Here is a 21,640-nt window from a genome sequence, read left to right on the forward strand (position 1 = left end):
CAGAGACAAGGTTTTTCATTTATTTTCTAAATGAAATAGACCCAATTATTATTTTACCTATTATAGTGGAAACCAGAGAAACTTACAGGAACTGTTAGAAGTGAAAGGGATCTTGAAAAACCATGTTATGGAATTTAATATATTTCTTACCTTTTTTAGATGAGCCACCTGTGTCACAAGGAGGTCATGTAACTTGCATGTGGTTCCTTGGCTGTTAAAGAAGTATACCACACTATAGCCAGGTCTCTGGTGTATTAATCAAGGGTTCCAAGGTTCTTTGGCTAGACATGATTGCAGATGAAGAGCCAAAAGCAATTTCTAGTCTACCATTTCCCTTTGCTAACAAAAAAGATCCGTGTGAAATACCCTGACATGAGTGTAGGAAATGAATAGAAATCAATTAGAAATTGATTTTTAACATTCTATATGTTCCAGAATATGGCATATTTGGCATGAACTTGTATTATGTGTGTGTACAAATATATTATTTAAGGTATTTTATCCACAGAGATAATAGGATTATAACAACACTTTTAGACTTACAAACACTGTTATTGTATCATAACAGATGGAAAACATGTTAGCCTCTGAGAGTAGCTTCTGTCTTTAGAGGACGGTAGATGTATTCTGAAATAAATAGACAGCCATAGAATGTGCACTCTCACTCTCTCGGTACCCTGTGACACTTAGGGTCCATCCTCATTAAAATCCCCTATATTCTCAACATCTTTACATCTCCCTCCAACAAAAACTGGGCTTTTCTCTAAGGACAGCAGTTCTCTGCAGCCATGGTGGTACTGTTGTTTTTGTCTTTTCTCCTCCTGCTTTTTCTTAGATGGGGCCCTGCAGGAAGGGGTGGATGTCTTCACTGCCCTTTGTTCTTTTGAGACCGTGTGGTCTGAAATTCTGGCCACAGGCCACCTTGAGCACTTGAAATGCAGCTAGCCTAAATTGAGATGGCCTATTACTGTTGAATACATTGAGAATTTTGAAGACTAAGTGGGAAAAAAATGTATACTCTCTCAATATTTTTCCAACTTTTTGGAGATGATGGATACATAGCACTGTATAAATTTTTACATGATGATGTATACATATATATTGCAGAATGATTCCAATAATAGAGTTAGTTAACAAGCCCCTTACCTTACATGATCACATTTGTTTGTTGTGATGGTGAGAATATTTAAGATCTATTCTTAGCAGTGTTCAAGGACATGGTACACTGTTAACTAAAGTTATCATGCTGTACATTAGATCTTCAGAACTTATTTTTTATCTGGACGTTTGTAGCCTTTGACCAATGTCTCCCAACTTCTCCCATCTCCCAACTGCTGACAACTGCCATTCTACCCTCTTCCTGTGCATTCAGCTTTTTTATTTTTATTTAATTTTTTAAGGGCCATACCCACAGCATATGGAGGTTTCCAGGCTAGGGGTCGAATCGGAGCTGTAGTGGCTGGCCTAGCCACAGCCACAGCAACACTGGATCTGAGCTGCATCTGCAATCTACACCATGGCTCATGGCCACACTGGATCCTTAACCCACTGAGGCACACCAGGGATCGCACCTGCATCCTCATGGATGCTAGTCAGATTCGTTCCCGCTGAGCCGCAATGGGAACTCCATGTTCAGCTTTTTAGATTTCACATGTAAGGGAAATCACAGTGTTTGTCTTTCTTTATCTGACTTATCTCACTTAGCATCTCATGTCCTCCTGGTCCATCCAAGTTGTCACAAACGGCAGGATTTCCTTCTTTCTCATATCTGAATACTATTCCATTGTGTGTATGTATTATGAAAGTGTGTGTATATTATACATATATATTTGTAACATATATGTATATATCATATATTTTTAAATCTTCTTTACCTATTCTTCTGTTGGCAGTCAGATGGTTGTTTCCATGTCTTTGCTTTGTCAGTAATGCTGTGGTGAGCCTGGGATGTAGGTATCTCTTTGAGATTTCTTTTTTTTCCTGTGTGTGTGCTTTTTAGGGCCACACTCATGACATATGGAGGTTCCCAGGCTAGGAGTCGAATCGGAGCTACAGGTGCCGGCCTACACCATAGCCACAGCAAGCCGCATCTGCGACATATGCCACAGCTCAGGGCAATGCCAGATCCCCGACCCACTGAACGAGGCCAGGGATCGAACCCTCATCTTCATGGATACCAGTTGGATTCGTTTCCATTGTGCCACAATGAGAACTCCCAAGATTGTGATTTCCTTTATATTTGTACTCAGAAGAAATAGAATAAAGACTGCTGGATCATATAGAAGTTCCATTTTTAATTTTTTGAGGGACCTCCATAGTGTTTTCCATAGTGGATATACCAGTTTCCATTCCCACCAACAGTGCCCAAAGGTTTCCTTTGCCTCACATCCTAACCAACACTTGTTATTCTTGTGGTTGTTGGTTTTTTTTTTCTTTTTTGCTACTAGCCATTCTGACTGTTAGGACATGATATCTCATTGTGGTTTTGATTTATATTTCTCTGATGGCTAGTGATGAACATCTCTTCAGGTACCTGTTGGCCATTTGTGTGTCTTTTCTGGAAAAATATCTGTCACATCCTCTGCTCTTTTTTTAATTGGATTGTTTGTGTTTTTTTGTTTTTTGTTTTTTTTTTTTTTTTGCTATTGCATGAGTTTCTTTTATATTTTAAATATTAGCTTCTTATCAGACAGATGGTTGCCAAATATTTTCTCCCATTTCATAGGTTGCTTTTTCATCTACTTAACTGTTTCTTTGGCTTTGCAGAAGCTTTTTAGGTCTATGCAGTCCCACTAATGTACTTTGCTTTTGTTTACTTGTATTTTTGTTGTCATATCTAAAAAATTGTAAGACCATTGTAAGACCTTTGTCAATATATTTTTTTCTAGATGTTTGATGGTTTCAGGTTTTATGTTTAAGTCCTTAATGTATTTCAAGTTAATTTTTGTGAACAGTATGTGATAGGGGTCCAATTTTATTCTTTATGTAATTCTTCCAGTCTTCCCCAACACCTCAATATTTTTAATACATATTACATGTTACAATAGTATTTTAGATAAATTACATTACATAATATATATTTTAAAATTTACCTTTATTTTTACTTTTTTAAAAGTAGCCATGAGAAAATTTTAAATTGGGTATGTGTCTTGCATTGCATTTTCACTGGAGAGTGCTGATCTATTCTTTTTGTCTCCTACAGTGTCAAGCCCTGAATCTCATGTCATCAGATTATATCATCCTTATTGCTACTGCCATAATCTTGATTTATTATAATCCTGATCATTTCCACCCACTTGTTTTAATGAACTTAACTTCTGGGTCACCAGTAATTTTTTTTTCAGCAGTATTTTAGTTCATGGTTAATTCCGTACACACTTGAATGAACCTTCCATTACATTGACCTCTTCTTTCCTTAAACTTATCCCCTTCTGGCTAATTTGTTTGCCTCTTTTCCTTCGTTACTCAATTGTATGAACATATCTAAACCTTGCCTATACAAGGTTTATAAACCCTCCACAATCTCTGTTTTATCCATTTGACTCACTCTGTTGTTTCCTGACTTTAGTAATTCTTCAACTCCATGAATACTCTGGTCCACCGACCATGCTTTTACTACCCATCAACCTTTGTTTTATTTCTTCATTTATTCAACAATATTTATCAGACACCAATAGGTACATAATAATGGAACATGCTAAGCACTAGAGACAGAAAAATCTCTGCCATCATTTAATGTTCATCTAATTATGGTGACAAATAACAGGACAAGGTAAAAATATGGGTTAGCTAATGATAGGTACTGAGGAGAAAATTTAAGTCAGGGAATGAGTATATGATCCACTTGTGTGAAGGAGGAGACTTTTTTTTAGATTGATGGTTGATGAGATAAGTAAAGATGATATCCCCATGTGAATATCTGCGGATAATGCATTCTAGGAAGAAAGACCAGCAAACACAAAGTTCTTGAAGTAGGAAAGACTCTGATGTCTTCAAGAAATAGAAAGGGGGAAGTAGTTATGATTGTAGCCAAGAGGAGGAAGAGAAGGGAAATAGAGGGTGAGACCAGAGAGATGCCTGGCTATCCGATGTTGCAGGAAAACCATGATTGGAAAACCAGGCTTTGAGAAGAAGAATATTATAATGAGATTAACATTTTAACAGGAATATATTTGATACTATATTAAGAATAAACTGTGGTGAAATAAGAGCAGAAGCAAAGAGATCTGTTAGACACTAAGGTAATATTTCCTGTGAGGTATAATGGTGGCTCACACCCTCTGACAGATTTTGGTGGTCATGGTTGTGATGTGGTTGTGGAGCAATCGTAATGAAGGTAGAACCAGTAGAATTTCCTGAGAGAATAAACAAAGAGTGAAAGAGAAAAAGAGGAGTGAAGGATGACTCTTGGAGTTTGGGCTGGAGAACCTGATATGGAGAAGGCTGTGAGTGAGAGATCATGAGTGGGAGAAAAATCAGGTTAACTTTGAGATCTCCGTGGGATTCCAAATGCAGATGTCAAGTAAACAATTGAATATATGGGCCTGGAAATGAGGGGAGAGTTCTGGATAAAGATAAAGAGTTAGGGAGCATTGCCATTAATGGCATTTAATTTGATACATGAAGCTCCATGAGAACACCAATACAGGAGAGAGTTAATTAAAGACCTTGTCCTAAGCCACTCCAAAGTTAATGGGTTAACTCTTGAGAAGGAACAGCCAGTGAGACCAAGACAGTATAGTTTGCTGAAAGTCCATCTTTCTGTAAGAGGCTGTACCCAAGAGGAGGAAAGAATAAATCTGTCAGCTGTTGCCTACGGATCAAATAGTATCAGAATTGAGAAATGACCATTGGGTTTTGCAGTGAAGATGTCATTGCTAATAGTTTTTGATGGAGTGATTGGAGCTGGCCAAGTTATCCCTTGTCTGTATTATGGTGCTGATCTCTTCATGGTCTCCTGGTTTTCTTCTTTGCCTCTATACGGTTTATTCTTAAGGCCTGGTGATAAAAACATAGGGATCACGTCACTCCTCTGTTCGGAATGGCTCAGGACTTTATCATGGCTTAATAAGGTGCTGTACAAATCTAGCATTTAGAGTTTACTCTGATTCTTCCAACTAATTTCTTCTACAGTTCTCAGGACCAGCCTCCTGACACTTGTTGAAAATGCTTGGGGCCATGTCACTGCTTTGAGGCCATAATACAGTCTGTTCTCTGAAGGGCATGGCCCGGTGTCCTATACTGACTCTCTTATCCCCTTTGGTCTTTCCTGCTCTTCTCTTACCTTTCCTACAGAGCTGCAAGGTTGTCTCAAGTAGAAGTTCCTCTTCTTGAAAGCCTAGCAATTTTCACCTCCCTTTTCCTGCTCTCTTGTTCCTTTTTAACACTTGCCGTCTTTTTCACATACCAACTGATATGTCTGTTTTTTATTTTTATCAATGGTGTATTGTCTTCCATTTGAATATTCTCCATGAAGGCGGGAATTTTTGTCTTCCTTACTGATATATCCTAAATGTTTAGAATAGAACCTAACACGTGGTAAATGGTCAATAAATATTACCTGTGGTAACAAAGTCAAATTATTCTTTTCAAAAGCCACTAACTATTTGAGTCCTTGCCAGGTAGGGAAGTATAGATTTGTAGGAATTGGATGATGTTAACTCAGCCTCAAAATCAGCTTCTTGCCTCTCTGGTTATTTATTCAATTTTCTGTGACATTCTATGCCTAGAGGAGGCTTAGGAAATACTTGTTGGCCGTGTTGCACACGCTGCCACAGGCATCTGTGATTCATAGACCTCCTCTAGAAGGAGAGAGACACAAGTTTATCAACAGTCGTAACAAAGTGTGCTGTGAGAAATAATTGGGGTGGGGGGTTGATGATCCATCTGGTGCTGATACGCAGACGTGGAGTTAGCACCACAGAGAGGCTTGTGAAATTAAAGGGCTGTTACACTCACAGGTCCTAGAGGGGAGGGCGTGCAGTGTGCCAGGTGGGGGTCACGTGAGAGGAGGGCGCAGGAGGTGGGCAGAGAGAGTGAGGATTCCTGAGCAAGTGCCTTATTGAAGATTATGGAGGGGACACAAGCAAAAGCCTGATAGGCCGTCCTTGGTGCGTTGGAATGTCACTCAGTCAGTCGGAGATGGGCAGAAAGGGGAACTTGTGGCAGGGACCAGCCTTATCCCACCAGTACATCTGGTCATCTGAGCTGGCTACTCACAGCCTGTTTGTGGGGATGTGGAGGCATCTGGAAAATAAAATGTTTTAAAAATTTCCAGTATGCTGCGTAATGTTTGAAGTCAATGCACAGGGCTTTGGATCCAGATAGAGGGGGCATCTTGGCAGTCTGTAAATGGCCTGCTTTAGGTACGGGTGTGGTTTCTGTTTTCTTTCTTCTATCTCAGTGAATATCAGAAGTCCTGCTTCCAGCTGGAGCAGGAGAACCAAGGAGAGCTCCTCCCACCCCCCCTGCAGCTTCCATTGATCTGTTAAGGTTTTTAATCAGTCTTGCTAAATACTTCCTGGAGGGAAAATGAGCAGTGGTGAGAAGTCATTTTACTGCTTCTTTATTCTGAAAACTTCAGTGACCGATTTACAGATACTGCTTATTCATTTTGATATCCCAGTGTGGAAGATATGGGTTAAATTTCAGCCTCAGAAGCTGTGGGGTCCCTCAAGGCCTGGAGTATAGTGATGAGACACTGAGAACCTAAAACAGGGATTCTAGGATCTGCATAGCGAATAAAGTATGTTATTATCAGGCCCAGGTTCTGATAGGAATTTAGGATTATGTGGAGAGAATTGTGCCCTGTGCTTTTTACTAGAGCTTTAGAACTTTCTCTAATTTTTTTTTTTCATATATGGCTTCTTTTCATGTCTTTCTCTTCCATTTAAAGCAAATTGTAGTTCTTCTGAGGTCCTGTATAATTTCTGGGCCTTTCTCCTCCTGTCTGAAGTGGCTTCACTCATAAGATCTGCTAGATATCACTAGAAGTGATTACCTGACTTGATAACCCAAACAAAGGCTTGCAAGCTACCCCTTTCCTCTGAAGGTTAAGAAGTGTTCAGTCTTTACCTGTGTATTTGTGGAGTTAAACATGCCTCCTACATGGTCCTCCTCTGCCCCAAATCTAATTCTAGAAAGGTCTCCAAAGATAGTATTAGGCGCTTATATGTGTGTGGTGTACTTGTCTTAAAATACTCTAGCTTTGACATGAAGCATCTACATAGAAGAACAAAGAAGAACCAGATTTCTTGGTTCTTCTATGTAGTTTACTTCTTGTGTTTTGTGGAACCCCGTTCTGATTTATATTTTCCTGCAGTGTGGCAATTAATCTATTTTTTCCTTAGGCTGACTAGTCTTTTCTCACAGTGTTTTCACTCATTTATTCATCAGCATTTGAGTGTCTTGTATGTGTGAAGCTCATTGCACAGGACCCGGGGCCACAACCTGTGGACCAGAGAAGCACAACCTTGACTTCCTGGAGCTTATAACACTTACTGTTCCTCTAGAAACTGACCAGGTTATACTGGTGCTTGGGTGGTGTGTTACTTTTCTAAAATCAGACCTTCTTCATGGACTAAATGATATCTGAGCTTTTAAAATGTACCATTTTAAAACTAAAAGCCAAATACTTCCTATGTTTAAGTAATTTCTGTTTTATTCCAGGTAGAGTGACCGTAACAGTATTTATTGTATATAAGGTTTTCTTACATTATAATTAAGCTTTTCATTTTTTCCTCTTCCGGGATCAATAGACCAGCTTTGACTCTGCAGATGCAGAATCAGGCTGACCAGCAAAAGAGAAGAAACCAGGCAGTGCCTCCTTTTCATTCTCCTGAAGACCTTGGGCCAACTGCTTTGTGTAGGAAACTGTCACCCTCACCCCCTTCCGCTTCTCTACAGCCTTTTCATACCCATTGTCTTACACATTAGGAAAGTACCACAGTAATTTGATATAGTAGTATCTTGGAAATGTATTTTCAACAACAGGGGAACATTTAAATAAACTCAATTGTAGATATAGGAAATGCTTTCTTTAATGTGTTAATTTAGTGAAAAAAAAATGTTCCAAACTACATGTAACAACAAAAAGGTTAATAGTAATATAAATGTAATAATACCAAAATAATCAAGGTAATAGAAGAATAGCTAACTTTTTTTTAAAAACAATCACTGTGTTGTGAAGGTGTTTTCAATGCTTTGTCCTTATTAACCCACTTAGTTACCTCATATAGCTCCCACAATGACCCTATCAGTTGGTCATTTTTACCTAGGTTTTATATGTGAACATAAAAATGAGGTACAGAGAGTTTAGGCAGTTTGCTGGGTTCAGTGAAAAGACAGTGCATGTCCTTAGGATACTTGGGTTCTAGTGGGGTGATACACCTGTAAAACAGGCTCCCTTACTGTTGAGTGGTCTCTGTTATCAAAGTGCCCACAGGGATGCTGTCGGGGGTGGATGGAGAGAGGCATCCACTGTGACATCAGGAAGACTTGCAGGTGCAAGGGCCAGTACACATAGAGTGTTAAAGGAAGAGTTGGCTAATTTTCTGGGTGAATAGACAGTTGGGAAAAACTTAAAACTTGTACCAAAAGAGTGCGTCTTGAAACCTGACTCTGCCACTCACCAATTATATGCCTGAAGTGACTCAAGTCCTTCATCGGAACAACACAAATGATGCCTATATTTCTTGATGGCTTATCTAATAAAATATGGTATTAAAGCTCTGTGTGGGAGTTCCCATTGTGACTCAGAAGGTTACGAACTCGATGTTGTCTCTGTGAGGATGTGGTTTCAATCCCTGGCCTCACTCAGTGGGTTAAGGATCTGGTATTGGTGTAAGCTGCTGCGTAGGTCACAGATGTGGCTTGGATCTGGTGTTGCTGTGGCTGTGGTGTAGGCCAGCAGCTGCAGCTCTGATTCGACCCCTAGCCTGGGAACTTCTGTGTGCTGTAGGCAAGTCCCTGAAAAGAAAAAGAACAAAAGGTATAAAAAAGGCTCTACGTCTGATGATACGTAATTATTTTACATTTCTTAAATATGTGACTTTGATTTTCCTTTGCTTTCTTAGGTAGATATGATTGTGACATTGGGAGGACTTGCTGGGCGTTTTGACCAGATTATGGCATCTGTGAGCACCTTGTTCCAAGCAACTCGTATCACGCCTTTGCCAATTATAATAATCCAAGAGGAATCTCTCATCTACCTGCTCCAACCAGTAAGTGAGGTTAGATATAATTGCAGTGCTTCTGCAAAACTTCTAACACTTGTGTAGATGAGGAGAAAGCATCTGCCCAGTTTATGTGTTTGAACTCTGAATATAATTGACCATGTTTGATTACTTGTGGCTACTTGACTGCCTCAGGTCACTGAGCAGGAAACATGCAGGAGAAGCCTCAGCTTTTATTTTGCAGAAAGACAAAACAAAACCAAAAAAAGATTTTAATTAAATTGATTAGGTATTAAATATAGCATTTTGAGCAGCTAACTGTGAGTGCCACTTGAGAAAAATCTCAACAGAGGAAACAAAGCTTGGCAAATATTTCAAATGAAATTCTCATATATTTTCAGTGTTTTCATTATAATTGGAAACTGTATTTGATTTTGTTCAGCACTTAAAATCTTAAGCTTTTACTGTTCATAATTGTTTGCTTGTTAGCTTCATTCTAGTGATGATGCCATTTATTTCCAATGATACACATCAAGGAAATTTTCTATTTATATAGTGCTTGGAATGGAATTCTTATTACATAAACAAGTTTTATGAGGTTGATTGGTGGATTTCAGTTTGAAAAATGATCATTTGATAACATTTTTAAAGATAGTGAATAGTTTTTTTTTTTCTTTTTTGCCTCTTATTAGAATGTGCTACTCATAGTTTTGTTTCCACTCCATCTGCTATTCACCATCTGTAGCTTATCATTACCTAAAAATCATTATTTGGCTAATATGGTGAGTATAATGCATGCTCACCATTGATCAGCCAGTTTTGCATTTTGTTTTTGGGGTTTTTTTTGGGGGGGGGTGTTGGTTCTTGGCATTGCCTGGCTTTGTTGCTTTCTGGAATACTTCCTGTGAGATGTAAAAAAGGAAGCTGAAGAATTCAGTTTTTAAACTCCATACTGTCCATTTATTTGGTCAACAAACAGTAATGGAGTGCCTGCTACCTGTCTGCTGGGCAATTGAAGATTAAATAGAAAGAGTAACATGTGGTCTGGACTCTCAGGTATGTGTCCAGTGAAGGAGACATTTATAAAACTCAGACATAAAGCAAGGTTAAAAGGGTGATCCATAAAGATGATGAAAGATTATATATTTTGATCATGGGTGTGGTAAGGAAATGCTTCACAGAGGTACTCCCATTTTACTTACTCCATTAATTCAACAAATTTTTATTGAGTACCTGTTATGTGTCAGAACTTTTCCGGGGATACTGCAGCCAGCATCAAAAACAAAAACCCTTCGGAATATGCATTCTGCTGAGCTTACAATTACATTTCAGTAGAATCTTGAAGGATGAGTAGATGTCTGCTATGGGAGATGAGGGGTGAGTCACTCAAGTCAGAAGGAGCCACTAAAGAAAGACACAGCCTCGGGGAACATAATGGGATCTATAGGTAATTCTGTGCAGATGCATGGAAAATACCAGAAGATCAGACCCAGAAAACTAGTTTGGCTCCTGACTGTGAAGAGACTTGAATGTACCTAGTTGAGTGGGAACTTTTAGCCCATAGGCCATGGGTAGTCATTAGAAGTTTTCAATTAGCAGTATGACATGCACAGATAGGCTTCTTAGTTTTCTAATTAGATGTTTGTGAAATACTGTAATTTCCCATCAGTTTCTGAAAGTGTGAAACTTTCTGTTATTGTGAAGCACTGAGATTTATGATTTTATAATGATCGGTAATATAAATGCTAAAATAGTTAACATGAACACTATGAAAACACTCTGGCTAAGAGATAACTAGTTTGTCACAGATGAAGTACATTTTTTTTTTCGCAGGGCTGACACCCGCAGCACATGGAAGTTCCCAGGCTAGGCATTGAATCTGCAGCTTCCGGCCTATACCATAGCCACAGCAACACCCTATGTGAGTCATTTCTGCGACCTCCACCACAGCTCACAGCAACACCAGATCCTTAACCCACTGAGCGAGGCCAGGGATCGAACCTGTGTCCTCACGGATACTAGTCAGGTTTGTTACTGCTGAGCCACGACGGGAACTCCCATGAAGTACAATCATTTTTAGAGTCAAATTGAAAGATAAATCAATAGAAAAAATTCACATCTATAAAATGACTTCTGTTCTTAAGATTTTTTTTCTTTCTTTTTTCTTTTCCTTTCCTTTTTTTCTTTTTTTCTTTTTGGTGTTATGAATCTTCATTGTATAATTGTAGACTTCCTAAAATGTATTCAGCTTGAACTTCCTTGGAATTCCTCCATCAGTAGATTGCTGTCTGTCCTTAGTTTGGAAAACTCTTCAGCCATTACGTTTTCAAATATTGTCTCTCCTCCATTCTCCTTCTCCCTTCTTCTGAAACTCCAGTAAGCCTATATAAGGTCCTCTTAAGTGTGTCATATGAATCTCACAACTTTTCTTTCATATTTACTGTTTTAATCTTTCTGGTCTGCATTCTGAATTTCCTCATCACCTCTGCAATCCACTTCAGTCTTTGGCTTCAGCAAGTTATATATTGTTTTGAAGTTGTATTTTGCTACTGAATTCATCCATAGGCTCGAATCAGACTGCAGCAGAGGCCTGCGCCATGGCCATGGCAACACCAGATCTGAGCTGCATCTGTGACCTATGCCACAGCTTGTAGCAGTGCCAGATCCTTAACCCACTGAGTGAGGCCAGGGTCAAACCCACATCCTCACAGAGATATGCTTGATCCTTAACCCGCTGAGCCATAATAGGAACTCCATCCACTGGCTTTTTAATTCCTGCTGTGATTCATCTTTCTTACATGCTTTCCCTTTACTCATGTTTTTCAAGACTCTTAAAACATAATTATCACCCTTACTTTATAGTCTGGAGTAATTCTGATATCTGCAGTCTTTATAAATCAGCTGTCTTTTATGTTCTGTTTGGCTTTTATATTCTGTAATCCCGATTTGTTCTGTGTTTTGCGATTTTTAGCCATGACCTCATATTTCCTTTACCTGTGGGAATTATTTGAAATAGGTGTTAAAAGTGAGTCCAAGGAGAAGTTAGAGTGGACTTCTAGCCCAGTTATTTATAGGCACTAGTAACTCAGGACCTTTTGTTTGAGACTTTTTTGGCCATCTAGGTGGTATGAATTTTGAAGATAGTTCTGCTGGGAGTTAGATTTCTGGTTACGAACTCCCAGGGGAGACTTGTCCCTCTTCCTAGGCTAGGTTTGATCGTGCAGTTTTCCTAGCATCCTGGGGGAATGTACATTATATTTATCTTAGCACTGAGAGTCTCTGCTTAAATGGTGCAGTCTCCTTCTACATGCCAACCTTTTACATGTTTCTCAATGACCTTCTTTACTCCAAGGCCTAAGAAACAGAAGCTCAAGTTCATCTGATTTGGTAAAAACCAAATACTTATAGGAGGAAAGTTAGATTTGGTGTTCTTTTTCAATAAAACTTAGTTTTTTGCTTGTGAATATTCTTTGGGGGAAAAAAGATGTCTGATGCATTTTAAAAAAGATTCCTTTTAATTTTTTTCTAGCTCTTTTATTGTTTTCAGTTGGCCAACATACTAATGTACCCTCTGCATATTGCAGTGATAATTAATCCAAAAATCTCAGAGGTTTAACTGAAATTAAGCTTAAGGGGTTTTTTTTTGTTTGTTTTTATTTCTGTTTTTTCCCCTCATTAATGGAAATTCTAATATGGTTTGGGCAGTATCCTCTGTTTTGTATCTAAGCCAATTGGGACACATTGAGGCAGAAGGGGAAAAAAGATTACTATAGAAAGTGGCACTGCATGTCTTGAAAGGCCATACCTATTTGTCGCTTGTGTCACCTTTGGTGGGAACACAGTTACACTGCCCCAGCCTAACACGAGGTGGTCTAGGAGAGGAAGGCTATGGGTCCAGAAGAGGAGACCGAGCACAAAACGTCTCTGTCGGCTGGCCAGAAAGTCTGCGATCATGACTCTACACACTTTCTAGAAACATAATTATCTTTTTAAAAATTTTATTTATATGTCAACCTTTAATCGTTAAAGAGGAATCTTCAGTTCCTCCAACACAGTAGTCATAGTAGGTATGCCTGCATCACCCCAGTACCGTGCCCTCTAGAAGCTCTCTCTAGTCACTTTGATTTTGTCTTATTGAAACAACTAGAAAATTACGTTATCCTATCAAGTCATTATTACACAGTGTGAGACCAAAAGCTCACACAAGACCCCACCCCCTGCCAAGTAGAGGAAATGCGAATCTTTAGCACAGAAGGCCGCCTTTGGCTCATCAGGGCTGGCCCTGCTCCTCTTTGCCTCTGGACACCTTCCCAGAGATACATCCCAGATCCCTGCTTCTCTGTCAGTTGTAGTGACAGAGTAGTTAGATGACTGCCAGGGCTAATGCAAAAGCTGAAAAATGAGTATGTTTGAGGGCTTAAGATATAAATCAGTCTTAAACAGTCTACCATATTTTTAAGCTTTTATTTATTTATTTATTTATTCATTCATTTATTTATTTATTTTGCTTTTTAGGGCCACATTCATGGCTTATGGAGGTTCCCAGGCTAGGGGTTGAATTGGAGCTACAGCTGCCAGCCACAGCCACAGCAACACAGGACTCAAGTCGCGTTTGCGACCTGAACCACATCTCACGGCAAATGCCAGATCCTTAACCCACTGAGCGAGACCAGGGATTGAACCCACAACCTCATAGTTCCTAGTCGGATTCATTTACGCTACTCCACGACAGGAACTCCTTTTTAAGCTCTTTTAATTATACACTTATGAAATGTGGTTAATGCCAAAATAAATTAAAAGCTATACTTAAATTATTCCACAGAAGCATTCTCCATCCTGGAAATGGGACATGTGCCATTGGAGCTGAAATGACTCCGTAGAGATGTATTTTCATGTACTTCTGTGTTGTATGTTGCATATGTAGTAAAGCATATATATTAGGTATTAGTCATGTTCTGGAGAGATATTCAGAATGGATATCTACAGGATAATGTTCCTTGTTAGTAGGACTTAATTTAATCAAAGTCAGGAACTAGACTCAAGAAATCATTGGTATGCTTTAGTGCCCAATAAAGAGTGGCTTCAGAATGCTTTAAATGTATTTTTTAATTGAAAATCAGCAAATAGCTGTTCTTGAGAATGAAGATAATCTGGGGACTTCTACACGAAGTATCTCATTTGAGCTTCATGATGACCCTGGGAAGAAAGCAAGGACAGATCATACAGCCACACAGTAGCATTTTGACTCAACATTGTTTCTACTGCACTACATTTCCTCTTCCATGGGATTAGTGAACTAAGGTGGAAATGCCATACTCTTATAGGAAGTCATAGTCCATAGGCTGGTCATTATCAATAAACTGTATAACTGAGTGTCCAGTTGGTATGTGTGTATGTGTATTTATGGGTGCGTATATCTTTTTTTCTCTACAGTAGTCTTTTTAAAAAAGATAAATCTTAACAAGGTCCTATGTAGAGCACAGGGAACTATATTTAATACCCTGTGAAAAACCATCATGAAAAAGAATATGAAAAAGCATGTAAATATATGTGTAACGGAACGGCTTTGCTGTACACTAGGAAATAACACAACATTATAAATTGACTATGCTTCAATAAAATAAATTTAAAAAAAGATAAATCTTGGATGCACTTGAAGAGTCTATCCAATCTTGTGGCTATACCCCGAAATTAAACAAAACTAACTCTCTGAATTTTCCTCAACTCTAACAAAACCTACATACAAGCATTTTTATCATTTAAGCAGATTAAATGAGATTACCATAAAACTTTGTGAAAATATCAAAAGTGGTAACATTTATTATACCTGTTAATTATTATAAGTATTTTTTTGAGGACATTGTCTTCTAGAATTGGTTATATAATTCTAGGCTGTCTGAAATTTAAGAGAATAGCAGGAGATGTGAGACGGCTTATGGGATCTGTGTGTTTCGCTGATGGATGCTTTGTTGCTGTGTCTGCTACGTGACCATTAAGTAGCTAGGATAGCCCCAGAGTGTGGAACTAAAATGTGCTTCTCTCGACTTTTCTACAAAAGTCTCCCTACTCTCACATCATCTTCATGTTTCTGTAAGGTTCTGTGTTTCTTTCAGAGAGTGTGGGTATGAGACCCTCAGGAGACTGTGTTGTGTAAATAAGCCGTCATCCTCCATTCATTTGTTGTTAGTCATTTGGAGCGGGACATGTCTAGAGCCATAGACATTAAGTTGTTTAGGTTGTTCCAGCCTAAAATCAATCATCTAATTATTGGGACCTCCCATTGTGGCTCAGCGGGTTAAGCACCCAGTGTAGTCTCTGAGTTTTCGGGTTTTATCCTTGGCTTACTCAGTGGGTTGAGGATCTAGCATTGCCACAAACTGCATCATAGGTCACAGATACAGCTCGGTCCCCTGTTGCCTTGGCTGTGGTGTAGTCCTGCAGCTTCAGCTTCCATTCAACCCCTAGCCCAGGAACTTCCATATGCTGCAGGTAAGGCCCTGAAAAGATTTTTTTTTTTTTAAAAAAATCTATCATCTAATTCTCTTTTTAATCCCCTTTCTATAACTTATTTTAGTTAATTACAAATTGGGTTTTAAGACAAGGAGACAATTGTACAGTTTCAGATCTATATAAGTATAGAAGAATGCTTGGACATTTTTAGCTGGTTGACTTTTTAGCACATAATGTCTTTTTGATTATATTTTGGCATATTTCACTTGCTGTGGGTCAGACGTCATTAAGAGTGAAAACCTCAGTAGGTAGCATTTACTTTGAAGAATGTTCAAACTGCCATTTTAAAATAGCAAATTAAAAATAGAATGGATAGCAGCTCCTCCCTGAAAAGTAAGCATCTCTCTTTTACTTCCAAAAAAATGTGTTCTTAATAAGACATCATGACCTTTTATGAGCAGAAGATTTTTATGAAATTGGTGAGAGACGTTATAGCCGTGAAGCACCACTGGTGTGAATTACCAGTTAGGCTGTGTTCCGCCATGAAGACAGCCAGGCACTCAGAGCATGTTTGTCGTGCTAACCATGCAGAGTGTAAATGGCTCCAGGTTTCACATACATATTTTCTCATTTTCTGGTCCTGTGCTTTTCAGGAGTCGGGAAACATTAGCTTCTGTACACTGAGCATAAATTATCTTTTATCTCCAAGTTTTATGGCAGTTGGTAATACAAGTTAATAGGATTTATGACCGAGAAATGAGATGTCCAAGAGTTAATAAGGTGTGCCTTTTGCATTATCCTAAACGTCTTTCAGTGATTCCTCTTCAGAATTCCAGTGTTTGGTGTTGGATAATGGTGATACAGAACAGATGCTGCCAGTTTTCATCTCACTTGAACGAACTTCTAAATATGTTGTAAATATTTCTTCCTCATGATCTTAGTCATTTTTACTACTGCTTGTTTTTCTTCCTCTCACTAGATCAGTTATTTATTACGTAACATTCTGATGTTTTCAACATTACACATGGGTAATACTGGTAATGAATATGATAGAAATATGTTAATAGTCTGATAGATGCTGAATATTCATGATGTAAATTTGGCATGCATGAGGGTTTCTGCAGAGAACTGAGGATGGAGGTCCATCTGTCCACACATCTAGGACCATCTCATCTATGATAACACCCGAGAAGTGGTTCTCAGAGTGATTTAGAGTGAGGCGACAGGGAGTTCTCAATTCTAGACAACATCAATCATCTTCTCACTATGTATTATCCAATTATAATTCCTGTCTTTGGAATTCTTATTTTAATGCTTATCCTGTATCTTTTCAGTTTTTATTGTTGCTTTGCCTATTAGAATCTTTTGCATAAATTGTACAGAATCATAGAGGAGATATTAGAGTAAACAGTGTAAAGCCTGAGAGAGCGTTCTATAGATGAGCAGTTCCAGGGACTGAAAGTGATTTGCCCAAGGTTATATGCAGTATTTCTTTGAAAGAAAATACATGCTGAAAGTGAAGTAGATTTCATGAGTCATGTCTAAAAAAGGACCACTAGACACTTCATGTCTCTAAATGACCTGTGACACTGAGCCCTGGCAAGCTCCCTTTCCTCTTCCACAAGGCAAATTGCTAAGCTTCATTCCTTCTTCTGTCCTATACCCACCTAAGCGTCTTTCTCTGGGCAAGTTCTGCCACTCACTGTCTGACTTAAATACTCTTCAAAGTGTCTCTTTGCTTTGCTCACTCTTTCTCTTCAGCTTATCTGCTCCGTGTGCCAAGGTAGCAGATGCTTCTCCACTGGGACTGCAGACAGACACACATCCGCCCACAGCACCCCTTTCTTTCCCTTGCTTCTGACCCTGCCGGGCTGTCTAGGAAAACGTTTCTATGTCCCTTTTCTCTTTCTCATCTCTCCCCTTCCACGTACTTTTCCTCCTTCTCTGCTATATAGCATTTAAAAAATACGAACAAAACCTATCCATTTGTAGAATGGTGTGTTACTACATGTATCAGTAGGCAGACAACTAGAGACAACAATCAGACAGTGCTAGAGCTGTACAACTCTCATTTTGTAGGCACCCCAGTGTCCCCTTTAGATGTCTATAGAAATTTTCCTTCTGTGATGTTATCCATGTTTAATTAAACTAATTTTCGTTAAGAAGTGAAATCACACATTCATAAAGTGTTGATTTTGTGGGTATTGTTTTCTGTTCTGCTGATTCTGTTTTTGTTGATTTATAGCATAGACTTGTGATAGACACGATGGTGGGTGCTGTGTTCAGAAATAAAAGACACTGCTTCTTTTCTACCACCTAGAGCTTGGTGAAAAAGACAGAAGAATAAATAGCAAAATGTGTATTTATTATAAGAAAGCACTGGGGGCTCTAAGGATGGCATGGAAAAAAAAAAAAAAAAAAAAAAAAAAAACTTTAACCCAGACTGGGCTCAGGGCCAGTGGTGATAATGTGGACAGTCTCTCAGGGAGATCCTATCTGATGAGGATTTAGGCAAAGGCAGGAATAAAGACATTTAATGTGAAAAGCCAAGGGGGTCTTAGAGAACTTGGCACATTTAGGGGAATTCCACATTGCTGGATCCTAGGGAGTAATAGGGGATGCAGCTGTGAGAAAGAAGGTTCTAGATCACGAGGGGCTTGTTTGTCTTCTCAGGAAGATCTTTATATTGAGGGCCAAGTTCAGGTAGTAAATATTTTTTATTAGACAAATGGCATGAGGTTAACATTTTAGATCATTTGGTGGCTATGTGGAAGATAAATTGGTTAGGGAAGAGATGGAGACCATTCAACTGATTTGGAAATCCAAGAAAGAAATGTTAAGTAAACTTAGGTAAATATGATGATAGAGTTCATTGGGATGTGTGCTCAAAAGTCTCTGCTGCAGAAACACAGAGGGGGAGTTCAAAGAAATGCCCAGGATTCAAGATTAGGCAATGTGGGTGTAATTTTTCTTTGAGATAGATAATATGGGAATAGACGAAAAATGGTGAAATGGTCAACTGACTTTGGGACACAAAGAGATTGGTCTGTCTTTGGAACTGAGCAGAATTTCCTAAAAGAGTAAGGATATATATTAGTCCTGGCCTGGTGGTGTACCTTGAGCATCATCGATACATACATGGTAATTAAAAATTTGGGCCTGGGAGTTCCTGTCGTGGCTCAGTGGAAACGAATGTGACTAGCATCCATGAGGATGCAGGTTCGATCCCTGGCCTGCCTTGCTCAGTGGGTTAAGGATTTGCCTTGTGCTGTGATGGAGGTTGCAGACACGGCTTGGATGCTGTGTTGCTGTGGCTGTGGTGTAGGCCGGCTCCAATTTGACCCCTAGCCTGGGAACCTCCATATGCCAGGATGTGACCCTACAAAGACAAAAAAATCAAAATAAAACAAACAAACAAACAAAACCAAAATACGTTTGACTGGACTCCTCATCCTGGAAGGAATTATTGAGTGAAAAGAGCAGTGGTGGATGGTAGAACTGTAGGGAGTACCTTAAAGGAGAGGAAGTAGAACCAAAACAGACTGATGCTGGAAACCAAGGTAGTTTAAGAGTTTCAAGAGGCCAGGGTGTGATCAGCAAGGGTATCAAGAATAAAATATTGCCTTGGCAGCTAGGAAGGCATGATAAGGCACAGTTTTCATGATAAAATGTAGGTAGAAACCAGACTATTATGAGTTGAGTGTTAAATGGGAAGGGAGGTAGAAATAGATTTCTCTTTATTATTATTTATCCCTTTTCATTGTTCCCTCATAAGCTGTTGAATTTTTTTTGACTGACCTGGGTACTAATGATAGCTCATAAAATTGTTTTGGTGAGACTATTTTCCAAGTTAAAAACAAAACCAGGACATGAATGTGTGGGACCAGAAGTGTGGCAGCCATGCTGCGCCTTTGTCAGATGGCTTACACATTTATGCATACAAATTGTGTCACTAAATACAGGTACACTGCAACCTATTTTAAATCCATATTTTCTTCCAAAGCAAAGAGAAGGATCTGCTTGCCCCCTGCCAGCCCCGCAATCCTAACAGCCCCTTTTGTGCATGGGCACCCTTGGTCTGAGCATCAGCTTGAAGCTTTCAGTCAGACCCTTACATCTCCTTCTTTCTCCTCTTTTGTCTTCTCAGGGTTACATGGCCTGGGGAAATGGGCCTGCCTATTGTTTTGCCAAACTGATGAAAGTCACTTTCTCTGCCCAAAACATGTTTTTGTTTAAGCCATTCTCTTCTCTTAAAGCCCTACTCAAATTTTCTGTCTCCTATGAAGAATTTTCAGGAGATCCTGTCGTGGCACAGCAGAAACGAATCCAACTAGGAACCATGAGGTTGCGGGTTTGATCCCTGTCCTCGCTCAGTGGGTTGAGGATCCGGCGTTGCCATGAGCTGTGGTGTAGGTCGAAGACATGGCTTGGATCTGGCATTGCTGTGGGTCTGGCATAGGCTGGAGGTTACAGCTCAAATTAGACCCCTAGCTTAGGAACCTCCATATGCCACAAGTGTAGCCATAAAGAGCAAAATTTAAAAAAAAAAAAAAAAAAAAAAAGAATTTTCGGATAACCTCTTTGGATTTCTCTCATCTGGATTATTTTCATCACTTTTAAAAATGTTTTTTCTCCTATGGGCCTCAAGCAGTCTATTCATAAAACAAAATTTATTAGGTTATAATTTCTCATTTTCTAAACTTTTAAAAACATACATTCACCTATTTTTTTGTTTTGTTTTGCTTTTTTAGGACCGCATCCATGGCATATGGAGGTTCCTAGGCTAGGGGTTGAATCTGAGCTATAGCTGCTGGCCTATGCCACAGCCACAGCAACGCCAGATCCGAGGCACATCTTCGACCTATACCACAGCTCACGGCAATGCTAGATCCTTAACCTACTGAGTGAGGCCAGGAATGGAACCCGCATCCTCAAGGATGCTAGTCAGTTTCATTTCCGCTGAGCCATGATGGGAACTCCCATTTGCCTATTTTTAATCAAAGGTGAAACAGTAACATTCCCACTTAGTTCATCCCATGCTAGCCAAGTCCAAACAAATACGATGTTTTAGATGATCTCAGTGTACTCTTCCCATTATCAAGACTCTTCATTATTGTAAAGCCCAGGATGCCTGGGCCTTTCAGCCTGGGAGTCTGAGGCTCTGACTTCCTGCGCATAGTCCCCATCTGGCACGTGCTTTCTCCCTAGTTTGTTCAAAGCCCGTGTGGGGAGTGATAGCTTCTTTCAGTAGCTGGTGGTGTGCTGGTTCTCTTGAGCAAATACATGAGGAGGAGGATGGTGAGGGTGGTGGGTTTTAAAGCAGCCTGGATACAGTGAAGCCTCAAGGAGAAAAGTGGGAAATCATAACTGTCATATCCGCCACTCACCCACGTAGTGTGCAAGTCCTTTGACCTTAACGAAGTCTTTCATGCAGAGAAATTTACAGAAAGATGCCCATCAGCAAAAACCTATGGTGATTCCCCCTGTGATTCCCAAGCAGCAGGGGAGGAAATATCAAATTCAGTCTCCGTGGAAACTGTTTAAAAACTTATTTGAACGTTGGCCGTTCATTTTCCACCATGAGTGACAGAGAATCGGTTTAGGGGACTTGATGCAATCCGTAAAGTGCTGTGTGCAGGTAAAACAGTAGGAGAGATAGCATCAGCATTTGTCTGAGCTCTGCCGTCAGAATTTGTCCTAATCCAATTCTGGGTAACGTCGTGGAATATTGGATGCTGGGTGTCATCTTTCTCTGTGTTCCCCTCCCACAGTCCTCTGTGGCAAGGACACAAGTACACTGTGTCATGTATACTCAGTTCAACTGAGCATTGCTTCTGCATAGTCCTTTGATTGAAAACAAAGGGTTGCCAGTGCCATATCAGTGAACTGTGAAGCGATCTGAGTGTTACCAGCAGGTAAATGAAATCAGCCTCCAGGAAGAAGATTGGCACCGGTGGAATCTTCTATCTAAGGAGGTTCACACAGCTCCAGCTGGGTTGTGATGTTTCTCATCCAAT

The 21,640-nt window shown here is 39.5% G+C and overlaps 1 protein-coding gene across 13 annotated transcripts in view; it reads left to right on the forward strand.

The window, feature by feature from the left end:
• The window catches only part of TPK1 (thiamin pyrophosphokinase 1), a 373,809-nt gene that overhangs the window by 215,812 nt on the left and 136,357 nt on the right, over window positions 1–21,640 (forward strand). For 12 of the 13 annotated variants that reach the window (XM_021063594.1, XM_021063590.1, XM_021063592.1 and 9 more), the window contains one exon: window positions 9,075–9,221. In XM_021063594.1, the coding sequence (XP_020919253.1) occupies window positions 9,075–9,221 (147 nt within the window). Of the gene's footprint in view, window positions 1–9,074; window positions 9,222–9,865; window positions 11,091–21,640 lie in introns of those variants that run through there. The other variant, XM_021063598.1, reaches the window with a different exon arrangement.

The sequence above is a fragment of the Sus scrofa genome, chromosome 9 (genome assembly GCF_000003025.6).
Source record: "Sus scrofa isolate TJ Tabasco breed Duroc chromosome 9, Sscrofa11.1, whole genome shotgun sequence".
Classification (NCBI taxonomy): Eukaryota; Metazoa; Chordata; class Mammalia; order Artiodactyla; family Suidae; genus Sus; species Sus scrofa.